Below are 26,103 nucleotides of genomic sequence, written 5' to 3' on the forward strand. Positions count from 1 at the left end.
TGTCAGTCAAAAATTGCGAGGTAGACGTACTGAGCCCCCGATACGCTGTGAGGTGGTTCGTTGCAAGCTGAGTGACGCGTTAGCCAATGTGCTAGCAGCAGGCCCGACTAATGTATGCATCACGTCAATGTGATATTTTAAGCTGAAGAAGAAAATTCCTTCTTCCACAATGTGCATATGACTTTATGTCAGTCAACTGTTCAGTCTTGTTATTTTTTTAATACTCAAATTTCCCATCAAGAGGGCCAATGTTCATTTATCATCACTGCCAGACCTACTGCCCATTTGCACATGTGCGAATGTAACTCTTGGACAAACTGCCTGAAATGCGTTGACAGAAACGTTTCAGGGATTTTGAGTCATTCTGCGCTCCAGATGCATTAATTGCATTATTTATTTATTTTTAATTATCACTGATTAATCTTTGTTAACGTGTTAATTTTGACAGCACTTTTATGGCCTTTATTGTTTTTTGTTTTTGTTTTTTTACAAAAATAGCAACTTTGTCTTCTCTACAAAAATGCCGCAGGGGCAGCAGCAAAAAATATATTAAGTTAGTAATGCCGAATTTATTGATTCTACTACTTGCTTTACTACTCTACTTTACTTGCACTAAATCTTGCATAGTCTGGAAGTTGTCCAGAAGTTGACATTGTCATTAGGGTATTCTTTATCTAATGAGCTAATATGTACCTAGAAAGTGGATGCCCTGTCATAAAATATGCATGTAGGTGGTGCTATACTACAATGAAAAAGAAACCAGAGGAGATATAAAATGAGGTAAGCATTAATTAAGATAAGAAAAGTGGTGTAAAGAGAAAGAGTCATTATGGGGCCATTTTTTGACACACTGAAGTTCTTGTATTTCTATGTGATCATGATTTACTTCTCATCCCACTTTTTCATCTCAGAGTCTCTTTTCTCAACCTGCAAGTTAAGGAGACAGTTTTATCTTAATGGGATGCACAAACCTGGAGATGTGATTTTGGGGGGGCTGTTTGAAGTTCACTACACCTCTGTTTTCCCTGAGCTAACGTTTACCTCAGAGCCAAACATGTTGAGTTGCCAAGGGTAAGTACTATATTCATGCATTAAATGCACCAATTCATGAAAGCAAACACTGGTGCAGATTTTTATACTTTTGTTAATTTTCAATATTGAGTTTTTGGGGTTTTTTGTTTTGTTTTTTACAAGGTTTGACCCTCCTGGATTCAGGCATGCCATGACAATGGCCTTTGCTATTGATGAAATCAACAAAAACGCCAATCTGCTACCTAATGTGACTCTTGGATACAGTCTTTATGACAACTGTGCCACACTTGTAATTGGATTCAGTGCTGCATTATCATTAGTCAGTGGTCGGGAGGAAAAGTTTCTGCTTCACGAGAACTGTTTGGGGACCCCTCCAGTTGTAGGGATCGTGGGTGATTCCTTCTCAACATTTTCTATTGCAACCTCTGATGTAATAGGTTTATTTAAAATGCCAATTGTAAGTTTCCTGTCCTGTATTTTACATGTGCTTTTGGCATGCTGTATTAAAGTTAATGTTTCTCACTAGGGTGAGAAATGACAAAATGAAAAAATAGGAAATATACATTGTATATTAGTTCCAGCTTCTCAGCATCAATCTGTTTTGATTTCAATTGTGTTTTTTGATAGGTGAGCTATTTTGCAACATGCTCTTGTCTAAGTGACCGTCATAAGTTTCCGTCTTTCTTTAGAACCATTCCAAGTGATGCCTTTCAGGTAAAACTTTCTTCTACAAAGAGCAAATGTATTTTACAGCAAGTGAATTGATGTAAGTTACCCCGAACTAAACAACGCAGTTTTTTTTTTCAATTTTTCATTTTTTTCTGGATTACGTATTGTGCAAATTGATTAGAAAGAAAAACTGTGATTATGTAATTTTATTGTTTGCACTGAAATATAATTCAAGCCTAAACTAAGAATTTCACTGGTCTTTATGTAGGTTCATGCAATGATTCGAATTCTAAAACACTTTGGGTGGACGTGGGCTGGTCTGCTGGTAAGTGATGATGATTATGGAGTCCATGTAGCGAGATCATTTCGACAAGCGTTGGCTCAGTCTGGTGGAAGTTGTCTTGCCTACTCAGAAATTTTGCCCTGGGGTGAAAACTCAGCTGAACTAAGGAGGATTGTTGAGGTGATGAAGAAGTCCACAGCACGTGTGGTAATTGTCTTTGCACATCAAATCCACATGATTCAACTAATGGAGGAGGTATATCTAAATCAAATTGTATTCATCAGCCGCCTCTTGCTTAGTAATTAGAGATGTAAATTATATTACAGACATTATATTCATGCAAATGAATTGCATGCTGTGTGGTCAAATATTTATGGATGCTGGAGGTATTTCCATTCTTTGTTGTGATCAGTGATGGGGTCATTAGTCAAAAAAAGTAATTTATTACATATATTTTCCAGCTCACTTTTCTTAAAGTAATGTAGTATGCTACTTAATTACTCTCAGGAGAAAGAAATTCGTTATACTACTTGCTACATTACTTTTGCGTTTCTCTGTTTTTTCTCTGTTTCATAATTAGCATTTTAGGCTACAGCCCCACACACCAGCACAACTCCTTATCCAAATTAGGACACACATATAATCTTTCTCCTTGTATTTCGGGTAGGAAAACAAAGCCCACAACACAAAGCAAAGATGAAAACAGCACAAAGAGACTTCAAAGTCATTGCCACAGAGATTCTACTTTAGAAACATGAACAGATAGAATAGGAGGCTACAGCCTGCTCGTGACTGGTTTTGTTACCTTTTGAAGTTCAAGGTCTGTTTGCTGGGCTGGGGTCATCATTCCCTCAGTTTTAACATCATGCTTGATTCTTGGCTAGTTTAGCATTAGCATGCTATCTTTGCAGATGCTTGTAAAGATCTGAAGTTGTGTTAGCAGGATGAGGCAGTTGTTTTTGCTCAGGTTGAAGTTTGCACTTTACCGTCATGCTCATGTCCTTTTGGACAAAAAAATAAAAGTAATGTCCATAGTGGATATGAAAATTACTTTCATCAAACTGTGCCACTATCTTCCTCCTCTGTCACATGAACCAAAATCAGCTGGTTGTAGCACATGTGCAAAAAAGAACCAATAAGCATAATGCATAGCAAGTAAACCAACATTTCCTACCACTACTGAGGTCTCAATTTCCATCCCTGTATGTAATGATTTCAAGATTTGTAATGATTCAATCCTAGACTATGTACAGATTCTTTTTGTTCCTTATATTTCTAAATAGGTGATAAAGCAGAATGTAACAGGGCTGCAGTGGATGGCTAGTGAAGCCTGGACAACAGCAGCTGTACTCCAAACAACCCGACACATGCCATATCTGAGTGGCACTCTGGGCATTGCCATTCGTCGAGGAGAAATACCAGGGCTCAGGGATTTTCTAATGAAAATGCATCCTGACATTTATGACAGAAATAACAATGGAAATAGCATGGTAAGATTGTAACTTTAAAATACACTTGTACTCACAAAATAAAAAAAAAAAATGAAAATATCTTTTTTAAGACTGTTTGAAATATTTTTCAGGTAAGACAGTTTTGGGAATACACCTTTCAGTGTAGATTTGCTCCACCTCCATCAGGTTGGTTACAAGGTGGGGGAGCACTCTGCACTGGACAAGAAGAACTAGCAAATATGGAGACTGAGTTTTTGGATGTTTCTAACCTCAGGCCTGAGTATAATATTTACAAGGCGGTGTATGCTCTTGCATATGCCCTTGATGACATGCTACGCTGTGCACCTGGGAGGGGGCCTTTCAGTGGGAACAGCTGTGCTACTTTGCAAAAATTAGAGCCATGGCAGGTGTGGTATTGGTTAACACACTAACATTTATTTTTATTGTTGTAAAATTCAGCTCTTACACTCAAGTGAAAAAGAATGTTTAAATGGGACGTTATACAGTACTGTGAAAAACTAAGTACACTCTTTCAATTCGATTCAGTTCAGTTTCATCTATATAGCGCCAAATCACAACAACAGTTGCATCAGGGCCCTTTATATTATAAGGTAGACCCTACAATAATACATACAGAATAAAACCCAACAATCAGACCCCATATGAGCAAGCACTTTGGTGACAGTGGGAAGGAAAAACTCCCTTTTAATAGGAAGAAACCTCAGGCAGAACCAGGCTCAGCAAGGGGCGGCCATCTGCTGCAACCGGTTGGGGAGAGAGAAGGAAGACAGGACAAAAGACATGGTGTGGAAGAGAGCCAGAGATTAATAACAAGTATGATTCAATGCAGAAAGGTCTACTAACACATAGTGAGTGAGAAATGTGACTGAAGAAAAAACACTCATTGCATTATGGTAATCCCCCACCAGCCTAGACCAATTGCAGCATAACTACAGGAGGATTCGGGTTCACCTGATCCATCCCTCTATATGCTTTAGCAAAAAGGACAGTTTTAAGCCTAATTTTAAAAGTAGAGATTGTGTGCCCTCTCTCTGTTGATTCAATAGCTTGGAGAACCACCTTTAGTAGCATTAACTTGGAGCAATCAATTTCTGCATGATTTATCAATGTCTCACATTTTTGCAGAAGACTGGCTCTTTTTTTAACAACATTGCTTTAGTTATTTTGATTTTGTAGGTATGTTTATGTACAGCACTTCGTCCATTGCAACACTTTAGTTTTCTTCAAATTGTACTGTCACAAACTTACACATTTAACATGATAATTTAATCTTGTAGAATCTGTAATGTAGATCTTGGGTTTTTGGAAATTCTGTAAGCAGTGCATAGTCTGACTTTCAGGCAACCTTGCTGGGACGCACTCTCCTGGGAAGAATTTGGCATTGTGTTAACACACGTGAATGCTCTAGAACACCAAACTCCTGAATCTTCTGTTTATATAGAGGTGGTCACACTTGCTGATGATCAGTTAATAAAGTACATGTGAGTAGCAATACCTTTCTGCTACTTACCCTTTTAATTCCTATGGAAATAGTAAGAGTGTTCCTGTGAACTTCTTTTTCACGTGAGTAATTGGTGTTAAAGACAGATTTTGGAAACACAAGATTTTATTAACATTGTCATTAGAACATAGTTATTTTACATGTGTGAGATGAGCAAATTTATTTGCAAAATAAAAATGAATAACTGCACATTTGACTAGACATTGTGGTGACTAAAGATTGTTAATTTCAGTAAATTGAAATAAAAAACAATGTTGCAAATTCTGTTATTCCACAAGTTGCAATGCCAAACTAAACTATCCTTAGTTGCTGTAATAAAATCAGTTGAGAATTAAGAATGATCAGTTGAGTCTATAATCAAGTCTCCTTTTCACGTCCCTTTCAATGGTAATCTCTTGATCTTATTTTTTTTAGTTGATGCATTATTTGGAAAAAGTTCACTTCACTACTCCATTTGGAGATGAAGTGTCATTTGATGAAAATGGTGATGCCTTGCCAATATATGATATCATGAATTGGCAATGGCTACCTGATGGAAGTACGAAGGTTCAGAATGTGGGCGTGGTTAAGAAGACAGCCTTGAAAGGTGAAGAACTCAGACTTGATGAAGACAAAATCTTCTGGAACTCTGACTCTAAACAGGTTACTTCTGTTTAATGTTGTTTTTAAATAGTTCTGTGTGACACAGTACAATACAATAATGTTGTGTACAATATATGTGGTATAACTAACCTTGCAGCCAGTGCAGTCAGTGTGCAGTGTAAGCTGTCCCCCAGGTACTCGCATGGCTAGAAAAAATGGGCAACCTGCGTGCTGTTTCGACTGTGTGCGTTGTTCTGAAAGAAAGTTCAGCAATGAAACAGGTTAGTATCATAAAATGTTTCTGATATAAGCAGTTGGTTCACTAGGGTGAATGCTGAAAATACAAAAAAATGTATCTTCCACTTTACACTAGATTCTTTGGAGTGCACCAGTTGTCCCGAAGACTTCTGGTCAAGCCCTCAACGTGATCGCTGTGTTCCTAAGAAAACAGAGTTCCTCTCCTACCATGAACCTCTGGGTATTTGCTTGACAACTGCTTCATTGTTGGGTACATTTATCTGTGCTGTGGTCTTGGGGATCTTCACTCATTATCGCAGCACACCTATCGTCCGTGCCAACAATTCAGAATTGAGCTTCCTGCTTTTAGTATCACTGAAACTATGCTTCCTGTGTTCACTGTTATTCATCGGACGACCAAGGCTATGGACATGTCAACTGAGACATGCAGCATTTGGGATCAGCTTTGTGCTTTGTGTCTCATGCATCCTGGTGAAAACAATGGTTGTTGTGGCAGTGTTTAAAGCCTCAAAGCCAGGAGGGGGAACCAATCTTAAGTGGTTTGGTTCTGTACAGCAGAGAGGGACAGTATTAGTTCTTACTTCAATCCAAGCAGCTATATGTACTGCTTGGCTGATATCCTCCTCACCAGTTCCTTATAAAAACACTCAGTACTACAATGACAAAATAGTTTTTGAGTGTGTGGTTGGGTCTACAATTGGCTTTGCAGTGCTACTAGGTTACATTGGTGTACTGGCTATCCTTAGCTTTCTGCTAGCATTTCTAGCCAGGAATCTTCCAGACAACTTCAACGAGGCCAAACTCATCACTTTCAGCATGCTGATCTTCTGTGCCGTGTGGGTGGCCTTTGTTCCTGCTTATGTCAACTCTCCAGGTAAATATGCAGATGCAGTAGAGGTATTTGCCATTTTGGCCTCAAGCTTTGGCCTATTGGTGGCACTGTTTGGACCAAAATGTTACATAATTCTGCTGAAACCAGAGCGAAACACAAAAAAGGAAATAATTGGTCGTGGCACGGCAAAGTCATAAGGTATCAGTTTTCAGCAGTCTTAACTAAAATGAATAAACTATTTTAAGTGCATATGTATTAGCATTACTGTTGCTTTGTATTTGCATTCTTGCTTTTTTTTTTAAACCATAGTATATACTGGATTGCTTCCTCCCTGAAGAAGAACCAGTATATTGAAATGTTGGCTTTGTAGAAGTGTTTCAAGAATTAAATTATTACATTAATGATTAAATGACTGTAATTGTTGTTGTACTTGTTATTCTTTGTATTACTATTATTTATTATTATTTGCCTGATTGCATTTGTGAGGGTTTGAAATATATGAAAAAAATAATAATTTGTCTATGCTGATTTTCTTTCTAAGGAAAAAAACATGTATGAATGTACTATTGCTGTGTGATTTATTACTATTACTGAAGGCTACTTACCATACCAATACCAACTAGATTTTTAAATCTTAATATAAAATGAATAACAGTAGGGTGGACATTACGTAAGGCTGCACTTTTTGCAGCGATCTCGTATAGAAAACTATTCCGTGCGTATAAAACAGGTCCGCGGCTCCGAACCGTAGTAAAGGGACCTCTGGCTTTTTTTTTTTTTTTTTAATTTTATTTTCACTTACTGAATACGGGACAGACTTGACTGGGGGAAAGAAGGGGAGAAAGAAAGAGGGAAAGAGAAACAGCTGAGAAGAGGGACGGGGGAGAAGGGCAAAAGACAAAAACCAACAGAATGGGCAGGAAAAAAAATGCATATATCAATCACCTGGATCACCTGCTGAGAAAGAAAAAAGAAAACAAGCAGAAGAGAACAAGAGTAATAGAATAAACAACATCACAATGATATATGGGAATATGACAGTAGATACTAAATATTAAACGTGCAGCACATAAGATCAACAGAACACAGTGTGCTTTGAGGTAGGAGCCAAAAAGGGTGTAGTTTGTGGGTGTGATCACCCGTGTGTACACCTGTGAGCATGGACGCGCTTGTTTTTTTAAAAGGTTCCTTCATGTAATGATCTGCTAGAGGGTGTGGGGGGGCCACAGCCCCGTCCTCCAGGGCATGAAGCAGGTATGGAGGAGATCAAAACTCCAGACATCCAGAGGCCCCCAGAACACAAGAGACCAAGGAAGACCAACAGAGGGGCAGCCGCGCCACTGTCCCAGAAAGAGCTGAGGAGAGTCCCAAATGAGGGCTCACTCAGCAGCCGCGGAGCAGAAGCCAGGGGGAGTTGCAGTGACGCGCCCGTGAGCTCCGCCGGCAGCCAGCCGTGCCTGAGTGACTGAGCCCCAGGCCGATAAGCGGCCGCCAAGGGGCACCCCACCTCCGAAGTGGCCCGAGCGAGCCCCAGGCTCCAGGCCCCGATAAGCGGCCGCCAAGGAGTGAGCCGGTGTGTACCTGGACGCCCATCCCTGGACTCAAAGAACCACCAACGCACCGATGTCTGAGGGAGTCCGCCACTGGCAGGGGAAGTGGTAGTAGGGGGAGATAGGCCTCCAAACCTTGGAGGGCCTGAGATGTCCCCAGAGAGGTGGCGCTTGACACCCAACCTGACATATAGACACAGACATACAGGCACACACATATACAAACATCCATTCCCACCCTCATGCTCTCATATGCACTTACTCCACACTCAACCAACGTGGAGACAGACATAAAGTGACGCTGTACACACGATCACACTCCCCAAGCGTACTCTACAAACCGGGTCTAGGTACCCTTGCCCCTGGAGGGGGGAACTGCACCCAGACCCAGGTGGTGTTACCCTTTTCCCTGCGGTGGGGGGAGGCAGACCGCCGGGACTCCGTAGCAGCAGCAGGGAGGCCCCACACTCCAGACCGCAGTCGGACAGCCAACTCCTCCTCCTAGCCCCCCCGCTCCAGCAGGCCGCAGAGAATTGGGGTGAGAGAAGACTCCAAACCTCCCTCCACCCGCTCATTGTAGTGTTGATGCATGTGTGTTCTAAGGTGCATTTAAGGGTTAGGGACCTCTGGCTAATACGTCGGGTTCAGTGTCAGACTCGTAGCTGGGAACTAGCTTTACTTTGTTGTCTGGGTCAACTTTGCTAGCGAGAGACAGAGAGAGGCATTGAAACGCTGCTCCAACAGAACTTATTGTTTCGGAGGAAAACACAAACACAGTGTACAGTCCAGTCTTGGCAGCTTGCTTACAACTGGGCTCATCAGGCACTCTTTTTGGCTGCTGTGGTTATTATTATATTTCCATCTCCCGTTTCTGATCGGTGACAACTTGTACTTTTTGACTCTCCTTTTTCTCCCTCCCTCACGCTCACAGACACATAACGTGTATAGCAGTACATTCTCCCTGCGGCACGGAATACACTGCCCATGAGGCTACATTCTTTAGGGCTATGCCTGTAACACTATTGTCTTCATATTAAATACATTTTTGAGTAATAATTGTAAAAAATATTTCTTCACTTCATTATGCGGACGCGAGTAGCGGTGACATAGGCCACGAGATTGAGACACAGGAATTAGGGCTTCTTAATGCATGTTTTGTTTGGGTTTCCACCGGTGTGGAATTACCAAAAATAGAGAGGGCATAGCCTAACATATGAAACAGGAAAAGGGGGCAATGTAATCCATGGAATTGTGTTTTTTTTCTATTTCAGTTGTGTTCTGTTCAACTTTCATTGGGATTTGTGTGGTTTTGCAACCTGTCTGGATTGACTACAAGAATGTCAGGGTCCTGGGTCTGAGCGACCCAGGGACGCTGAGCAGTTATGGACTAATATTATAATGTATGTATTTTGTATCACTGTCCCTCGTTCTCCCTGCTTGTAGACATATGTGCATGTAGGTGTGTGGGTGTGGCCCTGGCAGGTGATTGGCCACACCTGAAGACCTTGACACACCTGCAGCTGATCAGGCCTGTCGGAGTGTGGTGGAGCTCTCTCCGACGCTGGATCACTGCGTGGCTTCCCGTCAGTCTCTCGACCTGTCACGGTTTGGCAAGGAAAACCGTGGGGGGTGTGAGGAAAAGGAGGACCCAGGCGCGGTGCTCTGTGTGTAGATGTCATCCAGGGGAGGACGGATGTTGTTTTACTTTGCTGTGTTTTAATGTGAAGTGTGCTTATTTATTTTTTATATTGCATGTTTTGGTTATATCTTGTGGAGTGTTTTATTTATACTGCATGTTTTGGTTGCATCTGTCAATTTGTCCTGGAGAGACTCCGCCCTTTTCCCGTTTTACTAATTGGACACACCTGAGAGGAAAGGAGCGAGTGGTAATTTACAGAGAGTGCTCAGTGACAGATAGGACTGGTGGAGCTTGGTGTCAAGCAGGGCAGGAGGATACAGTGTCAGCGACCAGGGATGCGGAGCGAGCGGTCCGACTGCTGCAGCAACAGGAGGCCAGATTAAGCACTGCGGGAGATTAGAGGCGGCGAGGCGGGCCAGTGCCGATTGGCGGTTACAAAGAAGCAGCGGGCGGAGTTGAGAGCTCTGCCCACCCGGGTTAAGTCTTTTGACTTGTCCCCTTTTAATGAATGAAAGCTGCCTAAAAGAGTAGTGACTGCCGCTGCCTTCCTTTCTTTAGCGCACCGGTGCACAGAACGCGGAGAGGAAGGCGAGGATGCTGCCGGGTTTCCCTCCTGCACTGCTTCACTGGATTTTTAATTCTTCTTGACTTTTATACCGTGGCGGACGCCACTGGACTTTTACTGTTGTGTTTTATTGATTTTTATTGTGTTGTCCCCTGGCCAGGGTTGTTTTAATTCATTTTAGATTTTTAACTATTTAAATATAATAAATTATATTTTAACTATGCAGTTTTTATTCGTGTGCGTTCCCTTGGCGGCTCCACTGCTCTGTCCGTTTGGAGCAAGGTTCCCCTCCTTTAAAAACACTGAAAAAAAATCACCTTCGCTCCGTTACATAATCAGTGCGTTTATTTACAGTGTATGGAACTAAACAACAATAAATCCCCGTGCTTTCCCCAGACTCCCATGTCGTGTCTTCTCCCAGTGTTTGTGCTCTCCGCTCCCGTGTCTCAGCACCCCCCGTGCTGCTGCTGTCTGGCACTCCACACCTCTCCTGGGAACACAATAGAAGCAGCCATCAGGACACATACAACCGCGGGCATACACACACTAACCAAGCTCAACTGGGTGACTAACGTGGAGTCTCAAGCAATGATCCCGCGTCAGTGGGAGCTCCAAGACTCTCCTAAGTAGCTCCCCTGATGAGGCCTGATCAGCAGCCGGTGTGTGGCTTCGGGTGCGGCCAGTCCGCCAGCTGGGCCGCACCCACCAGGCCTGAAGGCGCCCGCAGAAACACATATACACACACACGCGCAAACAGGGAGAAGGACAGCAACACCAAATATCAATACAATAATAATATAATTCATAACTGCTCAGGGATCCTGGGTCACTCCGACCCAGGACCCTGACACGACCAGTTCCTAGTTTGAGTCTGCTGCATTATTGTGTGTCTGACGGCTTCCTCTCTCTTATGTCCCCAGGAGTTACGGGGAGACGAGAGGACAGCGAGCACAGGGGTGCTCATCACGGAGAAGCGGAGACAGGAGAACTAGCACTGCAAAGAGGACACGTCACGGGAGTCGGGAGAGCACGGGATTTATTGTCATGTCTGTCCATCACTGTAAATAAATGCACTGCTTGTACATAGAGCACCGCGCCTGGGTCCTCCTTCCCTACACTCCCACGGTCTGCCACACAGACCGTGACAAAGAAGGCCTATGACTCAATGTACCACAACTGGATCCTGGAATGCCTAGAACTGTACAAGATCAACAGGACCTTGAGAGCCTTCATCAGGAACTCAATTGGGACGTGGCGTGTAAAACTAGAGGCCAATTTCACCATCAAGTGTGGGATCTATGCAGAACAGCTCTGTCCCCACTGCTGTTCTGCATAGGCCTAAACCCCCCTCAGTGAGATCACTAACAAGACTGGATACTGATACCAACTATGGAATGGAACAATCATCAGCCACAGGACGGCTACAAGTATCTTCCCACAGGCAAATGGAAACCACTCAGAACTGCTAGAAAAATTGCAACCACCAAGTACCTGTAGAGGGTCAGGCCTTCCACGAGGAGTCAGTTGAACGGTAAGAACAACATCCGGGCTATCAACACCTACACTCTGCCCATGATCAGGTACCCTCCTGGGATAGTAAGCTGGCCAGAGGAGGAGACCCCAAATCCCCAAATCCTCCAAATCCAGCACTCTGAGGCTGTATGCTAAGTGGAAGGAAGGAGGCCGGGGACTGGTGTAACAGGCAGGGAAAATAATCACAGACCCCTCACAAGCAGACTTGACCTGCTGCCCTCTGGCAGACGGTTTAGAAGCCTGCAGACCAGGACCACCCGACACAGGAACAGTTTCTTTCTCCTCGACATCTCCCTCCTAAACATTTGAACTGTCACACTGCTTCACACTGCTGGAGTGCAGCTGCACTGTATGCACACTCCATGGTATTCATTTCTATTTGATTGATTTCCGTACCGCCGCCATTGAGGCAGGTGAATTTAACCTGCAGGGAAATTTCCTGCAGTCGTTAAATGGTGCTTTGAAGGATCAGCTTGCTGCCCAGGATGGGACAGCTTGCTTCTAGGAGCTTGCCTCTCTCTCTATCGACAATCATTTGTGTTTGTAAGCGAGAGAGAGAGACCCTAGCACATGTTCACATGTTTTCCTTCGCGGGTGCAAAAAGGGAAACACAGTCGCCCAACAGTAGTCTCGTAGACAGGCTACAGCAATTAAGGGCATAAAATGTAAGAACATAGAACATAAAATCAGTCTCTATGCGGATGATGTGTTGCTTTTTCTGCAAAACTCACAAACCAACCTCTCTGAGGTAATTACTCTAATAAACTGGTTTTCAAGAGTTTCAGATTATTCAATTAACTGGCCAAAATCTACAGTTCTTCCCATTAACTGCTCCTTCCATAAGTCTTCTTCTGCCCCACTACAATCTAGAAATATTAAATATTTAGGTATTAATGTTTCGCCTAAGCTTTTAGACTTAACTAAATTAAAGCACATCCCACTTCTAAAGAAAGTAGAAGGCGATCTGACTAGATGGAAATCTCTACCCATATCACTCATGCGAAGGGTCGCCACTATAAAAATGATGATTGTAGGATTACAATATTTTTTTATGCCATGTTAGACCCCTAATTAATGATTGTGAATTATTATGTAGTTTTAGTTTGCATTATTCTCCTGAATTAGAAGAAGGTGATAACTATTACATTTGTTAGACTGATTTGCATTACATTAGACTGCTGATTTATTGTGAATGAATGATATTGTTTTATGATGCATTATACTGCTGAGTTATAAGAAATACTGTTCGCAGAAAGTCATCGCCTTATTTGTCTGATTAGAAGAGAACAGAACATACTGGAGAGGTTTTCTGCCCCATCTCAGCAGGAGCAGATAAACAGGGAGCCAAGGTCGTAGCTTAGGCGCTGTGTGAGAGAAAGAATGTGAATGTTTAGGCTTTTATGATTAGGTGGGGGCCACTAGAGTTTGATCAATGCTCCACCATTTTGAGATCTGATGCTGTCTGCGTACGGTGTCCATCTCCCACGCGTGTGATCATTAAAATCATCGTTTGACTCAACCTGGCCGGACCAGTGTTGTTATTTTGGTTTTTCCTCTTGTGTCCATCCCCAATATTTGAATCCGTAACATGATCTTGCCAAAAATAAATTACTTATTTTTAATGATCCCTAACAAACCATCACAAGATTGGTTCAGATCTCTGGATTCATATATTTCTAAATTCCTTTGGAAAGATAAACCCCCGCGTATCAGTTTAAAAATGCTACAAAGAACCAAGGATAGAGGAGGATTAGATCTGCCTAATTTTCACCAATTCTTCTTAGCCAACAGGCTTCAGTTCATCTCAGAATGGCTAAAACATACCTTCTTAGATGAGCCCTGGCTAGATGTTGAACAGGCACTATGCAAAGATTTCAGACCTACCATTTATCAGCTCAAACATCAAAAGACATGAATGTTTTAAAAGCATCAACATCAGCTTTTTTCTGACAGCATGGTGGGAGTTTCTAAAAATAACGGAGTCTTCATTAATCCCATGCAAACGTACACCTATCTGGAATAACCCTGACATATTACAAAACAATAATATGATTAATTTTCCAGATTGGAGTTGTAAAGGAATTAAATACTTAGAACATATATTAGAGGGAACAGAATTTATTCCATTTGATAGACTAGTTACACAATATGGGATCAACAAGAAAAGATTTTTAGAATATCAACAAATTAAATCCATAGTAAAAAAGAAATTTAACCTCAGTCAAGTTGAATTACAAACACCACCAAGTGCGGTACATTTTCTTACTCTTAAATCCCCCAAATTATTATCTAAAATATACAGAACACTTTCTAAAATAGATGAATCAATATCCCTTCCTATTGCAAAGTGGGAAGCAGATTTATCAGTCAGCTTAGACCAAAACTTCAGGTATGCTTAAAAACCTTTAAATTGATTAAAAATCCCAGTCTGCAATTAATACAATACAAAATACTACATAGAGTGCACTATACCAACACGTTCTCACTCCCAACTCGTCAAACGTGTGACGCATGGTCAGGCTCCCTCTGCTGCACTTATGGACGCGCAGGGTACCCCCCTCGCGTCGGGAATTGACGTGAAGGGTCCTCCGATTGAAGAGATTGCCGCGGAAGAGCCTGTTGTCCGTATATTTATATATTTCCGAAATCACTTTGTAGTGACGTATACTGACCACAATAAATTATATAATGTAAACAACTACCTGAAAAACAGGTAGAACGATACTTTTGTATGGTTTATTGCATTTATGGAGGGAGTGATGTATGCTGGGTAATGGCACAGCTAGCTACTGGGTGACTTTATTCACCCGCTTCGGCTGTTATCAGTCCATACAATGGGCGTTATTAGCACAAATCAGTCCCATAGATATGGGCCATCTCCTGCTAGATTGTTCAGAAGGTTGTTCTCATCCATCCAGATGGAGGATCACTAACAGGAGCTTGGAAGACTCCAGAATCCACTCTGGCTGGAATCCGGTGGATACAGCAGTGTTTACAGGTAAGACCATTTAAACGGACAGCATTTATAGAATGACCATTAAACGTCAGCGAGTGTCAGTAATGTTAATGTGGTTATGTTAGTAATACACAGAGTGCTAATATAACAGCTTTAAGATGCATTTGTAGATATTATTACGTGTTTTACCGTCTTTATGGTGCTAGCTTAAATTTACGCGGTGTAAACGTTAGCTTATATTGGAGTAAAGCTGTTACTGGTTAAACGATGTTAGCACAGAAATATTAGCTTCTGTCATGACTGATGAAGTTACTAGTTAATAAAGTTTCCAGTAAAGTGTTTAATCGCAGCCACAGACTGACAGCAAATATCTCGATTAGCTTCAGTGCATCTGTAATAAATATGTGCAAGTTTCAGTGCTTCGTTTAAACTGTATGATACTTATAGTGACCCAGGGTCAGTGTAAAATACAATCCTAGCTGTGTGAACAAAGCCTGGCTCCTTTAATCCTGCATGACAAACCTCAGGATGCAGGTTATTATTATTCTTTCCTGCTGGCACACCTGTCACACCTGAGAGTCAGCTAGAAACTTACAGTGACGTGGACATCATGCAAAGACTGCCAGACTCTGTAATACTGCAAATGATCAGTGACTCAGGCTATCACTAAACTTTAAATGGCACCTCTGTGTCTCTGTGTGCTGAACATTTAGGATTGAGTCAGGTTGCATCAGCTGAAGCTGTTATTTGTATATATCAGTATTTTTTATTCAGGTGTGGGGAAAATACGTAAGACTGCAGTGAAGCGATGCACCAGAGTAATCCCTGGCCAAAGGTATCGTACTTAAATCAGACTACTGATCCAGCCACATCAGCCTTTTGTGAGGTCTGTTTAAAGTTGACTAAAAGTCAACTGCAGGTTCCTGAGAGGTGGACTGTGAACACAGAAACACATGTTCATACATACAGCTGCAGCAAACTTACATTAATTTTAAATAGATTTGTTACTCTGATGTCTGTCTCTGTGTTAGTCCTCTGACAGACTGGTGACCTGTCCAGGTGTGCTCTACCTATGACTACTGGGACAGGCTCTAGCTCCTGTAAAAGAAATTTTCTGTTATTATCATTTAAAGTATTTAAGTGCTTATGCATGTGCTTAGTTGTGACACTGTTACTGTTCAGTGAAAGTTTCTAAAACTAGTTGAACTTACTTCAGCGTCAGCAGTTTGAGAAAACAACTCCCTTTACAGGTGCTGATAAGGCCAAGGGCACAAAACAGCACAACCATTGATGCGTTAGGTTTCATAGCGAGACATGTGAAGTGTGGTAGGATCAGTTTAACTTCCTCCCTCTTCCTTGGAATGCATAAAGGAGGAGGAGCACGACCTCTGTGGCAGCGCTGACATGACTGAACTGTGATGTTTGATGTGTGTTGGCGCAGTAATAAATAGCTTGATCACAGCTCTTTCTGTGTTGCAGACTTTATTTTAAAAATTCCACGACCCCCCCCCCCCCCCCCTCCCACTGTGAACATGAATTGAATATTCAGAAGACATTTGTTTAAATAGTTCTACAAATCTGAGCTGTTGGTGTGTCCTTGGATTGTGTGGTAATAATATTAGAGCCTGCAATATTTCTTACTGAAACTCTACTATGAGTCATGTTACCTGAGATTAATTCTATGTTTACCTGTCAGCCTGGACGAATGTGCTGTGTGAAGGAAATTAAATTAAATCAGATCTGAACTGCGTACATTTAAGGAACCTGTTCATATTTAATATGAACCAGTGATCTTTTTGATTGCTGATTCCAAGACAGTCTTTGTGGAAATCCTGTTTGGCTTTTTGTTATTTTAATTCTCTTCTCTATTTTCCAGAACAGTTCTCCACAGTCACTGTTCACATGGGTCAGTGGGACCAAGAAGCACTCTGCTAATGTGTGGACTCTGACCAGCAACATCCAGCAAGACCCAGACAGCGTTTTCTATCTCCCAGCTGGAGGTTTTGTTTGTCAGTGACTTGAGAGTCAGATTTTTGTTGAGCTTCACACTTGCAGAGGTAAGTCGTTTTGCAGAGATCCCTCCCACCCTGGCTTTTATGTGCTAGATTTCTTATCTGAAACAGTAATATTTCAGTGACTGCTGCTTATACCACAGGTTAATACACTCTACTGATCCCTGATGGGAGAATCATCAATTTTGGCAACAAAGAAGCCTGGTGGATGTTTGTTTACAGTCTGATGATGGGACATCATGCTCTGCATCTTCAAAGTTTGCCTCCTCATTATTATTCATACCCAGTAATGTGAAGTATGCTTATATCTACTATAACTGAACCAACCTGGTGCTCTTCATTTATGGAGGCTGTTGAGTCTGAATGTTGGATGTTGTTTATCTCGTGTTCTCTGGGCTTTGTTGTCCTCAGTCTTTTCGCAGGATCAGAAAACAAAACCAGGAGGCGCGTAAATGTTTCTTCTGCATGATGTTTCTTCAAATGTTTCTTCTGGATGATGATAAGACTGTGACACGGGATGCCACCTTTGGTCTTGTGATGAAGCAAAGCTCAGGAAGAAGTGGGATTAAATGGTACCCACATGTGTGAAGCACTGAGAAGGATGTACAGGGGCACCTGCAGCCAAATCCAAGCCTCAGGTTAGTTGTAGTTGCAGAACGCTACAGGACTGAGACAGCTGAGGCATCTAATGTTTGATTAAACGGATGAAAAAGAGAAGTTTCTTCCCTATAATTATCACTTCTTAAAATCTGTAGCAACTTCAAGTCTGTCAGCGTGCTGAGCATGCTCAGAATGTGACAATATATTTTTGTTCAATATTTAATTTCTTTCAGTTGCAATTGTTAAATGAAAAAAAAATAAAAATATATTCTTATAATTTAGCAAACTAATTTATCAAAAAAAAAAAAATACATATATCTGTATTAGTTTTAATAAATTAATTTGACAGCTGTATTGAAAATACCATATTGTATTCATACAGAATCAGTTTGGTATCATTGTTTGTCTGTTCACTGATTGCTGAAACTAAGAGCTACTTTGATCTGTTTAGATCTAAAGCATCCAAAGTTGAGCTCTGATATTTCTTCACCCCTGTGTGTGATATGTGATTCCTACATGCTGGCAGAGCAGCAGTTTGTGCTCACAGATGGTGACGGTGTGGAGAGACGGTGGTGTTTCCTCAGAAGAACCAGCAGAGTCACAAAGGACACCAGTCCATCTCACCACCTTGACTTGCTGACTGATGTTCGTCTGCACTGCACAGAGGAAATCAACTGACCGAGGTTTGTCCAGTGACGTGTTATGAATGTATATTTGTTTTATGCTTACAGTTATGTTTTTCTTGACAGAGGCTCTGCAGAGGTTAGACAAAGCAGAGAAAAAATGTGCTTTACATTTTACTGTGATTTATTGAGATATTTGTTGCCTGATGTTCAGCAGGAATGGAGAAATAGAATCAAAGGGAGATGTTTTTGATGTTTTTGTAATGATGTAAGTAAATCTTCAATATTATTTATTTGTTTGGTTATATTAGGAGTGTTTCTGAGTGAGGGGGAGAGGAGTCATCATCCAGGTAAAGTGACGTGGATCAGTGGATACACTTGTCTCCCCTTTAAAGGAGACGATCCAAGTCATCCTTAAATGTTAGTGCTTTCAAATACACAAACATTTTTAAAGGACAAAAATGAACATCCAACTTTGACTGTAATACAAAATAAATCTTTGCATGTGTGTTTTCAAACTCTCAGATGGGCAGCATATCAGTCTTGGACTGTCTAACCTGCAGCACTGAATGACCACCGCACATGAGCATGTTCCTGCAACATTCAGCATCTGATCCTTCATCTGTGTGCTTCTGCTTTTGGTAAGTAGAGTTACCCAACTCCAGTAACTCTAAACACATGCCATCCATTTCTAACGGCCTGGTTACTTCCTGTCAGTTACTTTAGAAACCATGTGGTCACCTGACCTAACACTGTTTCTTCTTCTTCCCCTTAATGTTCAAGTGTCACATGTCAAACAGCTGGAGAGGAAACTACACCAGTGTACTGGGATGTTTCAGCAACACGTGCCAGATGCTGTTCCTTCATGGTGACATCACCAGAGACAGCCCCGCCCACCTCAGGACCTCACCATTGATCATGAAGATTATAATGATGACAGCGAGCGGAACTAAGACTGTAAAAATCCACGACCAGAATTTTTCTTTCTAATTATTAATGAATACTGAGAGCCTCGTTCTGTGTTTTGTCTGTTTTGTTTTTTACCTCATTTGTTTCTAACAAAGTTCACAAACTCACACAGTTTACATTCTGTATGTTTCCATCTTTACCTGCCACACTCTTAACTGCATTTAAGAAAATAATCCTTAGAAATCGTTGTTTTTCTCTTTTGTAATTGATTATAATTCAGTGAATATACTGCGCTGCTTCCTTTTATTGCGTCACACATTGCTTTAAGTTTTTCACTGTCCAGTTATTTTTTACTGCTGTTTGAATTCTCTGTATGTTTGACCCTGTAGACTGTTTGATGGACTGCTTGTCTTCCTGTTTGTTACCGCCGCCTGTTTTTTAATAAAGATTTGGATTTCTGACTTCAACACAGCCTCTGCGTGTCCTCCCTTTGTGTCCTCTTCCTCTGTGAATGTGTTGCATGTGTCACAGATTCATTTTATTAACAGCTTTCCCACAGTGAATTGCATCAGCATTCATTCACAGCACATTGCAGAAGGATTCAGATTAATACAGTGATCTTATGGTCAGAATCATCCTGACAGAGTGCCACTGTAAATGATCTTTCATCGGGTAAATTTTAAAGTTCAGGGGCAGGAGTTATGAAGAATCATGCTGGCATTAGGACTAATAATATGTACTTACAAAGTCAAAGTTTTTTAATTATGCTAGAATATTGGAAGACAATCAACTTTTAGTGTTTTCCGCATATTAATTATTCTGAAATAGAGACGGTGACTCTAACTGTACAGAAGCACTAAACAACTGACAATCTAACAGACATCATTGGGCCTGAGCAGTCATGCACAGTGAGTCTGATCTTTTGCTGTGAGAGTCTGACAAGCATGTTTCTGGTCAGTTTGGAACAAATAATATCACAATGTTGATCTTTTTTTCAATATTCCTTCTCTTTTACAACATAAACTGTGATCAAAGCTACTTATGTTCACAGCATGTAATAATACTGACAGTCCAGGGCATTGTGGTCTGTTGAGCTAGGGTTAGGGTTAGCAATTCAGACATATGTAATAAATATTAAACGTCTCTGACGTGGGCCACTGTCCGCAGTGTTGGGAAATGCATACCAGGCTGGAACGAGTCAAGGTAGGTGAGCATCCATGAGAAGACACAGCAGATGCATCCTACTGACAGGACCAGGAGACTCCAGAAACCGAACATCTTCTCTTCAGTGCCATCCTCTCCTGTCACCCTCTCTGCCCGCAGCTCTTTGAATTTGGGGTAGATAAGGGCGCAGAGAAACCCTTATTACTAATTTGTATTATAATTCAATTTTCATGAAATATTCATATTCAGTATCGGTCCTTTTATATATTATAACCACGTATCCACCCAGGCTCATGGTGGGGCAGGGCTCTGTCCTGGGATGCTTGAGTACAAGGTAATGTACACCCTGACAGTCTAACTGTAAGCAACAGTCTAAATGTAAAGTGCATTCTAAAGTCCTCTTCAATAAATCATATGCAAAGAGTCATTCAGGACTGTAAAACGTGAACTACAGAACCCAGAGTCTTCATCATTAAATCTCCGGTTGCTTCATTTTTCTATCCTATATCAGACACTTTAAGGTTAGGTTAGGTAAACTTGCATTCTCATGGTGAGGCAAAATGCTTTATGTGTGTGTGTGCGTGTCATGAACGGCTATAAAAGGCCTATAATTAAAGAACAAAGCGGGGTTTGAGTCCGAGTTGCGGCAGACTGTCACTACTTGTAAATGGAACGCAGCCTTCCTACGGCGGACAGCTAATAACAGGAATCGGACGCGGTCCAGCCAAGTCCACAGCAACCACCATAGCAACCGCCTAGCATGACCTTAAAAACATTTTCTGTCTTCATAACTATCAAAAACGTGAAATGATTTGCAAAGTGTGAAAGTGTTACAGCTGCAGAGAGCTATGGCGGCATCTTTGGAAGCTGTTTGCATAGCTAATAATATACGATGTAACCATGGAGACAGTCAGTCACGTGAGCTAGCGGTGCACGTTTACTACAGTGAATAAGGTGATTGCGTGCACAGCGTCCACACGCTGCAGAGGGTAAAGACATTACTTCAATATTGTTTTATATTTGCCTTCTGTTGACCATCACCTCAGGTTCACCATTACAGTTTCAGCATACAGATGCACACTGTCTAAATATCAACACATTCAAAAATTCATGTCTCAGAAATAAGCACAGCTGTTCATGTTTGTCATTAGAGTTTTATTTGTAAGAAAATTATGAACTTCATATTGTGTATCAAATAAAAGAACATTTCACAACTCTGAGTCAACAGAAATTTCTCTAATGTAGACGTGTACAGTGTAGTGTAAGCATTAAAAGATCATAAAGGAAACACTAACATTTATGTGAAACTAATTGTAATAAAAAATGAACAGGTGGTTTATAGATGTAAAAGAAAGAATCTGAAAACAACACTTTTTTGGTCTAAGTGATCAAAGTAGAAAACAGAACTGATGTTCAAGAACAAACCGTAGCTGCACTAATATTACACATCTCCATTGTTGTGGTGAACAGACATGTTGCTTTTAAAACCACATGCAGTGTGTGACCGTGACTGTTCACTGAGACCATGAACGCCACTTCGCTGAAGCCTTCGCCTTCTTCTTCTTCTTCTTCTAAATTGGAAGTAGAAGGAGCACGAGCTGCTTTGATCTACTGAAAGGAAAAAGCAGAACATCTGAGCTGAAACCATTAAGACAGGAACAATCATTCAATGCAGTGTCTCACGTATCTTAGCCTGTTACAACTGTTGATACAAGCTAAATACGGTTAACACACAGTGTCAGGGAGCTCCAGTGTGGGAACTAGTGGCTTTACGTTTGTAGTCATTTAACTTTCATCCATTCATTCATTTAATTCAGGAGGAAGAAATGTCAGGTTGATGCAGGCTTATTACATGCATTTGGTCCCATGCTGTCTTTAACTAAATGACTTGGTTCACTTTATGGCTGGGCTGTATGTGGGGTTATATCATGTTATTTGGGCAGGAGTTCCTGTCCTCTGTTAGACTTATAAAGTTTCTCCATAAGTAGAGTTTCTAACTCTTCTAGCACATCTGTGGCTGACAGCTTTTTGGTGGCTCTTTTTACCCCACACTGGTTGTGAGTGTGTAAATAGCCCCACTAGTTCTTTTGGGTTGCAGTTAACTTGGGAGGAAGAGGTAGGTCTGCCATGACTAGATGAATAACAATTATCTGGGATACATAAATTTCATAGTGCATGCATGTATCTCTATAAACCTGCCTGTGGGCTGCCATTTTTACATTCAGTTATTTCTTTGTTGAATCTAAATAATGAATGTGTTACAGTTAAAGTGATACTGATCAGTGTAAATGGCTCATTGGTACACAGAAACCTTTAAATTAAACACTATCACCTGATATCGAGTGTCAAACAATATCAGAGCTGTAAACGCTGTTTACAGTCAGAATTTATAAAACTATGATTGTAAATAAATTCAAACAAGTGAGCTTTTCTCTTTGTGCTGAATATCAACACTGTGATTTCTTAGACTGTAAGCTTTACTTTAGCACAACCAGTTGTAGAAGCCGTCACTCCAAATGTCTTTTGATAACAAGACAAAAATACCTTTTCAGTACACGGCCTGAAGTTCTTCTCCGACATCTTCTGCCATCGGCTTTGTCTGCTGGATTGAAGACAATAAACCACAAAAAGATGATTTAGTCACTTTGTCTGCGTCATGCAGCTCGAATGTGTCGTGTAACGATGTTGAATAGCCGTCATTATCCCTCTGCTGTGTCAGTAGGATTGTACTGTACAGCATCTCATTGATATGTGAGGAATGCTAATGTAACACGATAACAGACTTACATCATTAAAACATAAAGGGCAGGAGATATTTAGATATTTTTATATTTATATTACATTTTATAGCTGACGGATATTACTAAATAGATAGAATTTACTAAATAGCTGGATGAACATGAAAAATATGTCTATAATAACAAATGACCATGAGAGCCAGTAGAATTAATTCAACTGGACACTCAAACGACGTCCTTAAACAGATGAACAAACAGTTAATTGCTTACTTGAGATGAAATCTGCTCAGCTACTTTGAAAACAGCTTCTAACTGGTTCCTCCTTTAACAGGATGACGGCTCAGGGGTAAGGCCATCATGCAGTCCAGCAACCTTTATGGTTCTGCTTTGATTCACCAGGAACTATTAGGGAAACCTTCCAGCGCCTCCTGTGAAAGACACAGGCATAAACACACAAACATTTATTAACATGTTCCACAGTCTTCCACTTTGATTTTCTCATCCTGTGGACAACAACGTACATGGATGCAGGTTTATTGTTAACTTTTGTAAGGTTTATTTAGTGAACATATCCAGCTGCAGCTCCACTGTGATCCTGAACTGGATAAGCACTTAAGAAAATGTGTCAATAAATGGACAAACATCAGGTTATTATATTTATCCAAACAGATGGGACCAATAATGCTTCACTGAGTTAGAGACTTCAACAGACTCTTCTATGTAAGAATGTCTCGTGCTGATAGACCTGCAAACTTGACAACAAAGGTTTTTCAGACTGCATGTAGCTGTCCTCTATGTCAGCTCACACATTTGCATTTATGTCACACTTATTTCTGCTTTCCCATTTTATAATTATTACTTACATTTTGATTAGATACCTTGAGTTTGTAAATGATCAGATTACATAATTGGAATACAATGTATCCAATTCAGGGTCGCGGGAGGATGAAGCCTATCCCAGCTGATACAGGACAAAGACAGGCTGCCAGTTTATCGCAGGGCTAACACAATATGTGTAACAGAAAATCCACTTAAATGTTTGATATTTCTCATAATAATCATAATTATGACTATTATTTAAAGGTTTCTTTATAAATACATTTTGATTTTTTATAACCTCTAAAATATAAACCTGAGCCGTTTCAGATTCTGACCTCTGACCTCACTGCAGCTCCCTCTTGGAAGTACGTCTGCTTCTTGTCTACCCCCAGTGTTGACCGCCTGCCCTTGATATCACGTACTGTACCTGAGGAACAAAAAAGGACAAACACTTGCCTTCATTTAAGAAGTACATTCATACAGAGGTAATCTATGGAAACACACTAGTTCAACCTTTGGGAGAAATCAGTTCCTGTGAAACATTTCTGTAAATGAACATCATGTGGAGAATGAATGAAATGAGTTCTTCAGGTGACTCAGCAGTCCCACACTGACAAATGAAATCTAGTTAAACTATTAAGCATATTTGCTCTTCTGAAATCTGTGTTAAACAACAACAAACATAAGTTAGTAACAAAAATACAGCTGAGTAGAGGCTTTACAAACCACCAGCAGCCATAATGCTAAATTTTAATCTTCAAATGTTTCTGAGCCGTCTTCAACCTGCTTTTAACACATTAAAGTCCCACAGTCAATGCAGCCTGACTCAATCCTAAATGTTCAGCACACAGAGACACAGAGGTGCCGTTTAAAGTTTAGTGATAACCTGAGTCACTGATCATTTGCAGTATTACAGAGTCTGGCAGTCTTTGCATGATGTCCACGTCACTGTAAGTTTCTAGCTGACTCTCAGGTGTGACAGGTGTGCCAGCAGGAAAGAGTAATAATAGCCTGCATCCTGAGGTTTGTCATGCAGGATTAAAGCAGCCAGGCTTTGTTCACACAGCTAGGATTGTATTTTACACTGACCCTGGGTCAGTATAAGTATCATACAGTTTAAACGAAGCACTGAAACTTGCACATATTTATTACAGATGCACTGAAGCTAATCGAGATATTTGCTGTCAGTCTGTGGCTGCGATTAAACACTTTACTGGAAACTTTATTAACTAGTAACTTCATCAGTCATGACAGAAGCTAATATTTCTGTGCTAACATCGTTTAACCAGTAACAGCTTTACTCCAATATAGGCTAACGTTTACACCGCGTAAATTTAAGCTAGCACCATAAAGACGGTAAAACACGTAATAATATCTACAAATGCATCTTAAAGCTGTTATATTAGCACTCTGTGTATTACTAACATAACCACATTAACATTACTGACACTCGCTGACGTTTAATGGTCATTCTATAAATGCTGTCCGTTTAAATGGTCTTACCTGTAAACACTGCTGTATCCACCGGATTCCAGCCAGAGTGGATTCTGGAGTCTTCCAAGCTCCTGTTACCCAGCCAACATGTATATATGGGCCCCACCTGGTTTTTGCTCGGGCTGGATGGGTACCATGTGGGCATGGGCTCAAACTGGGCTTTTTGTATGGGGCCTACTTGGGTTCTTCACATTAAACCCATATGGGCCATCCCAAGTGAGCACTTTTAGTAGGTCCTAGCTGGGTCAAACATGGGAAACACTTAACTTGGTCCAAAATGGGAAACACATGTAGGACCCACTTGGGTTTTCCACCTGGGATAGACATGGGCAAACACAGTCGTTTAAGGATAGGCTGTTGTTGTGTGCCCCAGGTGGGGCAAAGTTAGGTAATCAATATATGTTTTAGTATCGATGACACAGGTGGGCCCCACCTGGTCAAACTAAATGGGTCGCACATGGGCAAATGCAAGTCAGACCCTGAAAACATGTCTATGTGGGCCCCAGGTGGGGCAAAGTGAGGTAATCAATATATTTTTTTAGCACTGATGACATAGGTGGGGCCCACCTGGTCAAACTATATGGGTCGCACATGGGCAAATGCAAGTCAGACCCTGAAACATGTCTATGTGGGCCCCAGGTGGGGCAAAGTTAGGTAATCAATATATTTTTTTAGCACTGATGACATAGGTGGGGCCCACCTGGTCAAACTATATGGGTCACACATGGGCAAATGCAAGTTAGACCCTGAAAACATGTCTATGTAGGCCCCATATGGGTTATGTTAAGTTAATATGGGCATATATTTTATGTGGGCTCAAGATTGTTTAGTATATATGGGACCCACTTGGGTTTCTCACATGAAAGCCATAT

The 26,103-nt window shown here is 41.1% G+C and overlaps 1 protein-coding gene and 2 long non-coding RNA genes across 6 annotated transcripts; 2 read left to right on the forward strand and 1 right to left on the reverse strand.

Moving 5' to 3' along the window:
• The first annotated feature begins 829 nt into the window (after positions 1 to 829).
• On the forward strand, positions 830 to 6,826 carry LOC147314748 (extracellular calcium-sensing receptor-like). Its single transcript, XM_086260238.1, has 9 exons — positions 830 to 1,071; positions 1,195 to 1,489; positions 1,660 to 1,746; positions 1,970 to 2,239; positions 3,268 to 3,474; positions 3,567 to 3,842; positions 5,372 to 5,599; positions 5,697 to 5,820; positions 5,913 to 6,826. Exons 1-9 carry the CDS (start codon positions 830 to 832, stop codon positions 6,824 to 6,826), a joined length of 2,643 nt encoding a protein of 880 aa, XP_086116364.1.
• A 7,815-nt stretch (positions 6,827 to 14,641) lies between these two features.
• Positions 14,642 to 19,472, forward strand: LOC147314749 (uncharacterized). Of its 3 annotated transcripts, XR_015124524.1 has the most exons (8): positions 14,642 to 14,914; positions 16,749 to 16,929; positions 17,028 to 17,180; positions 17,296 to 17,522; positions 18,011 to 18,167; positions 18,419 to 18,527; positions 18,633 to 18,748; positions 18,891 to 19,472. It is a non-coding gene; the product is annotated as an uncharacterized LOC147314749 (long non-coding RNA). The 3 variants fall into 3 exon arrangements; XR_015124522.1 differs by having other exon boundaries at positions 18,419 to 18,748; XR_015124523.1 differs by having other exon boundaries at positions 18,016 to 18,167; positions 18,419 to 18,748.
• Positions 19,473 to 23,194: 3,722 nt separating this feature from the next.
• LOC147314750 (uncharacterized) lies at positions 23,195 to 25,483 on the reverse strand. Of its 2 annotated transcripts, none has more exons than XR_015124525.1 (3): positions 25,241 to 25,483; positions 24,080 to 24,164; positions 23,195 to 23,346 (listed from the first exon to the last, which is right to left on the reverse strand). It is a non-coding gene; the product is annotated as an uncharacterized LOC147314750 (long non-coding RNA). The 2 variants fall into 2 exon arrangements; XR_015124526.1 differs by having other exon boundaries at positions 24,073 to 24,164.
• Positions 25,484 to 26,103: the final 620 nt, after the last annotated feature.

The sequence above is a fragment of the Aulonocara sp. 'chitande type north' Nkhata Bay genome, linkage group LG14, assembly GCF_057382095.1.
Source record: "Aulonocara sp. 'chitande type north' Nkhata Bay isolate Kocher_YH1m ecotype deep benthic linkage group LG14, A_spYH_male_GT1.1, whole genome shotgun sequence".
NCBI classification, from domain to species: Eukaryota; Metazoa; Chordata; class Actinopteri; order Cichliformes; family Cichlidae; genus Aulonocara; species Aulonocara sp. 'chitande type north' Nkhata Bay.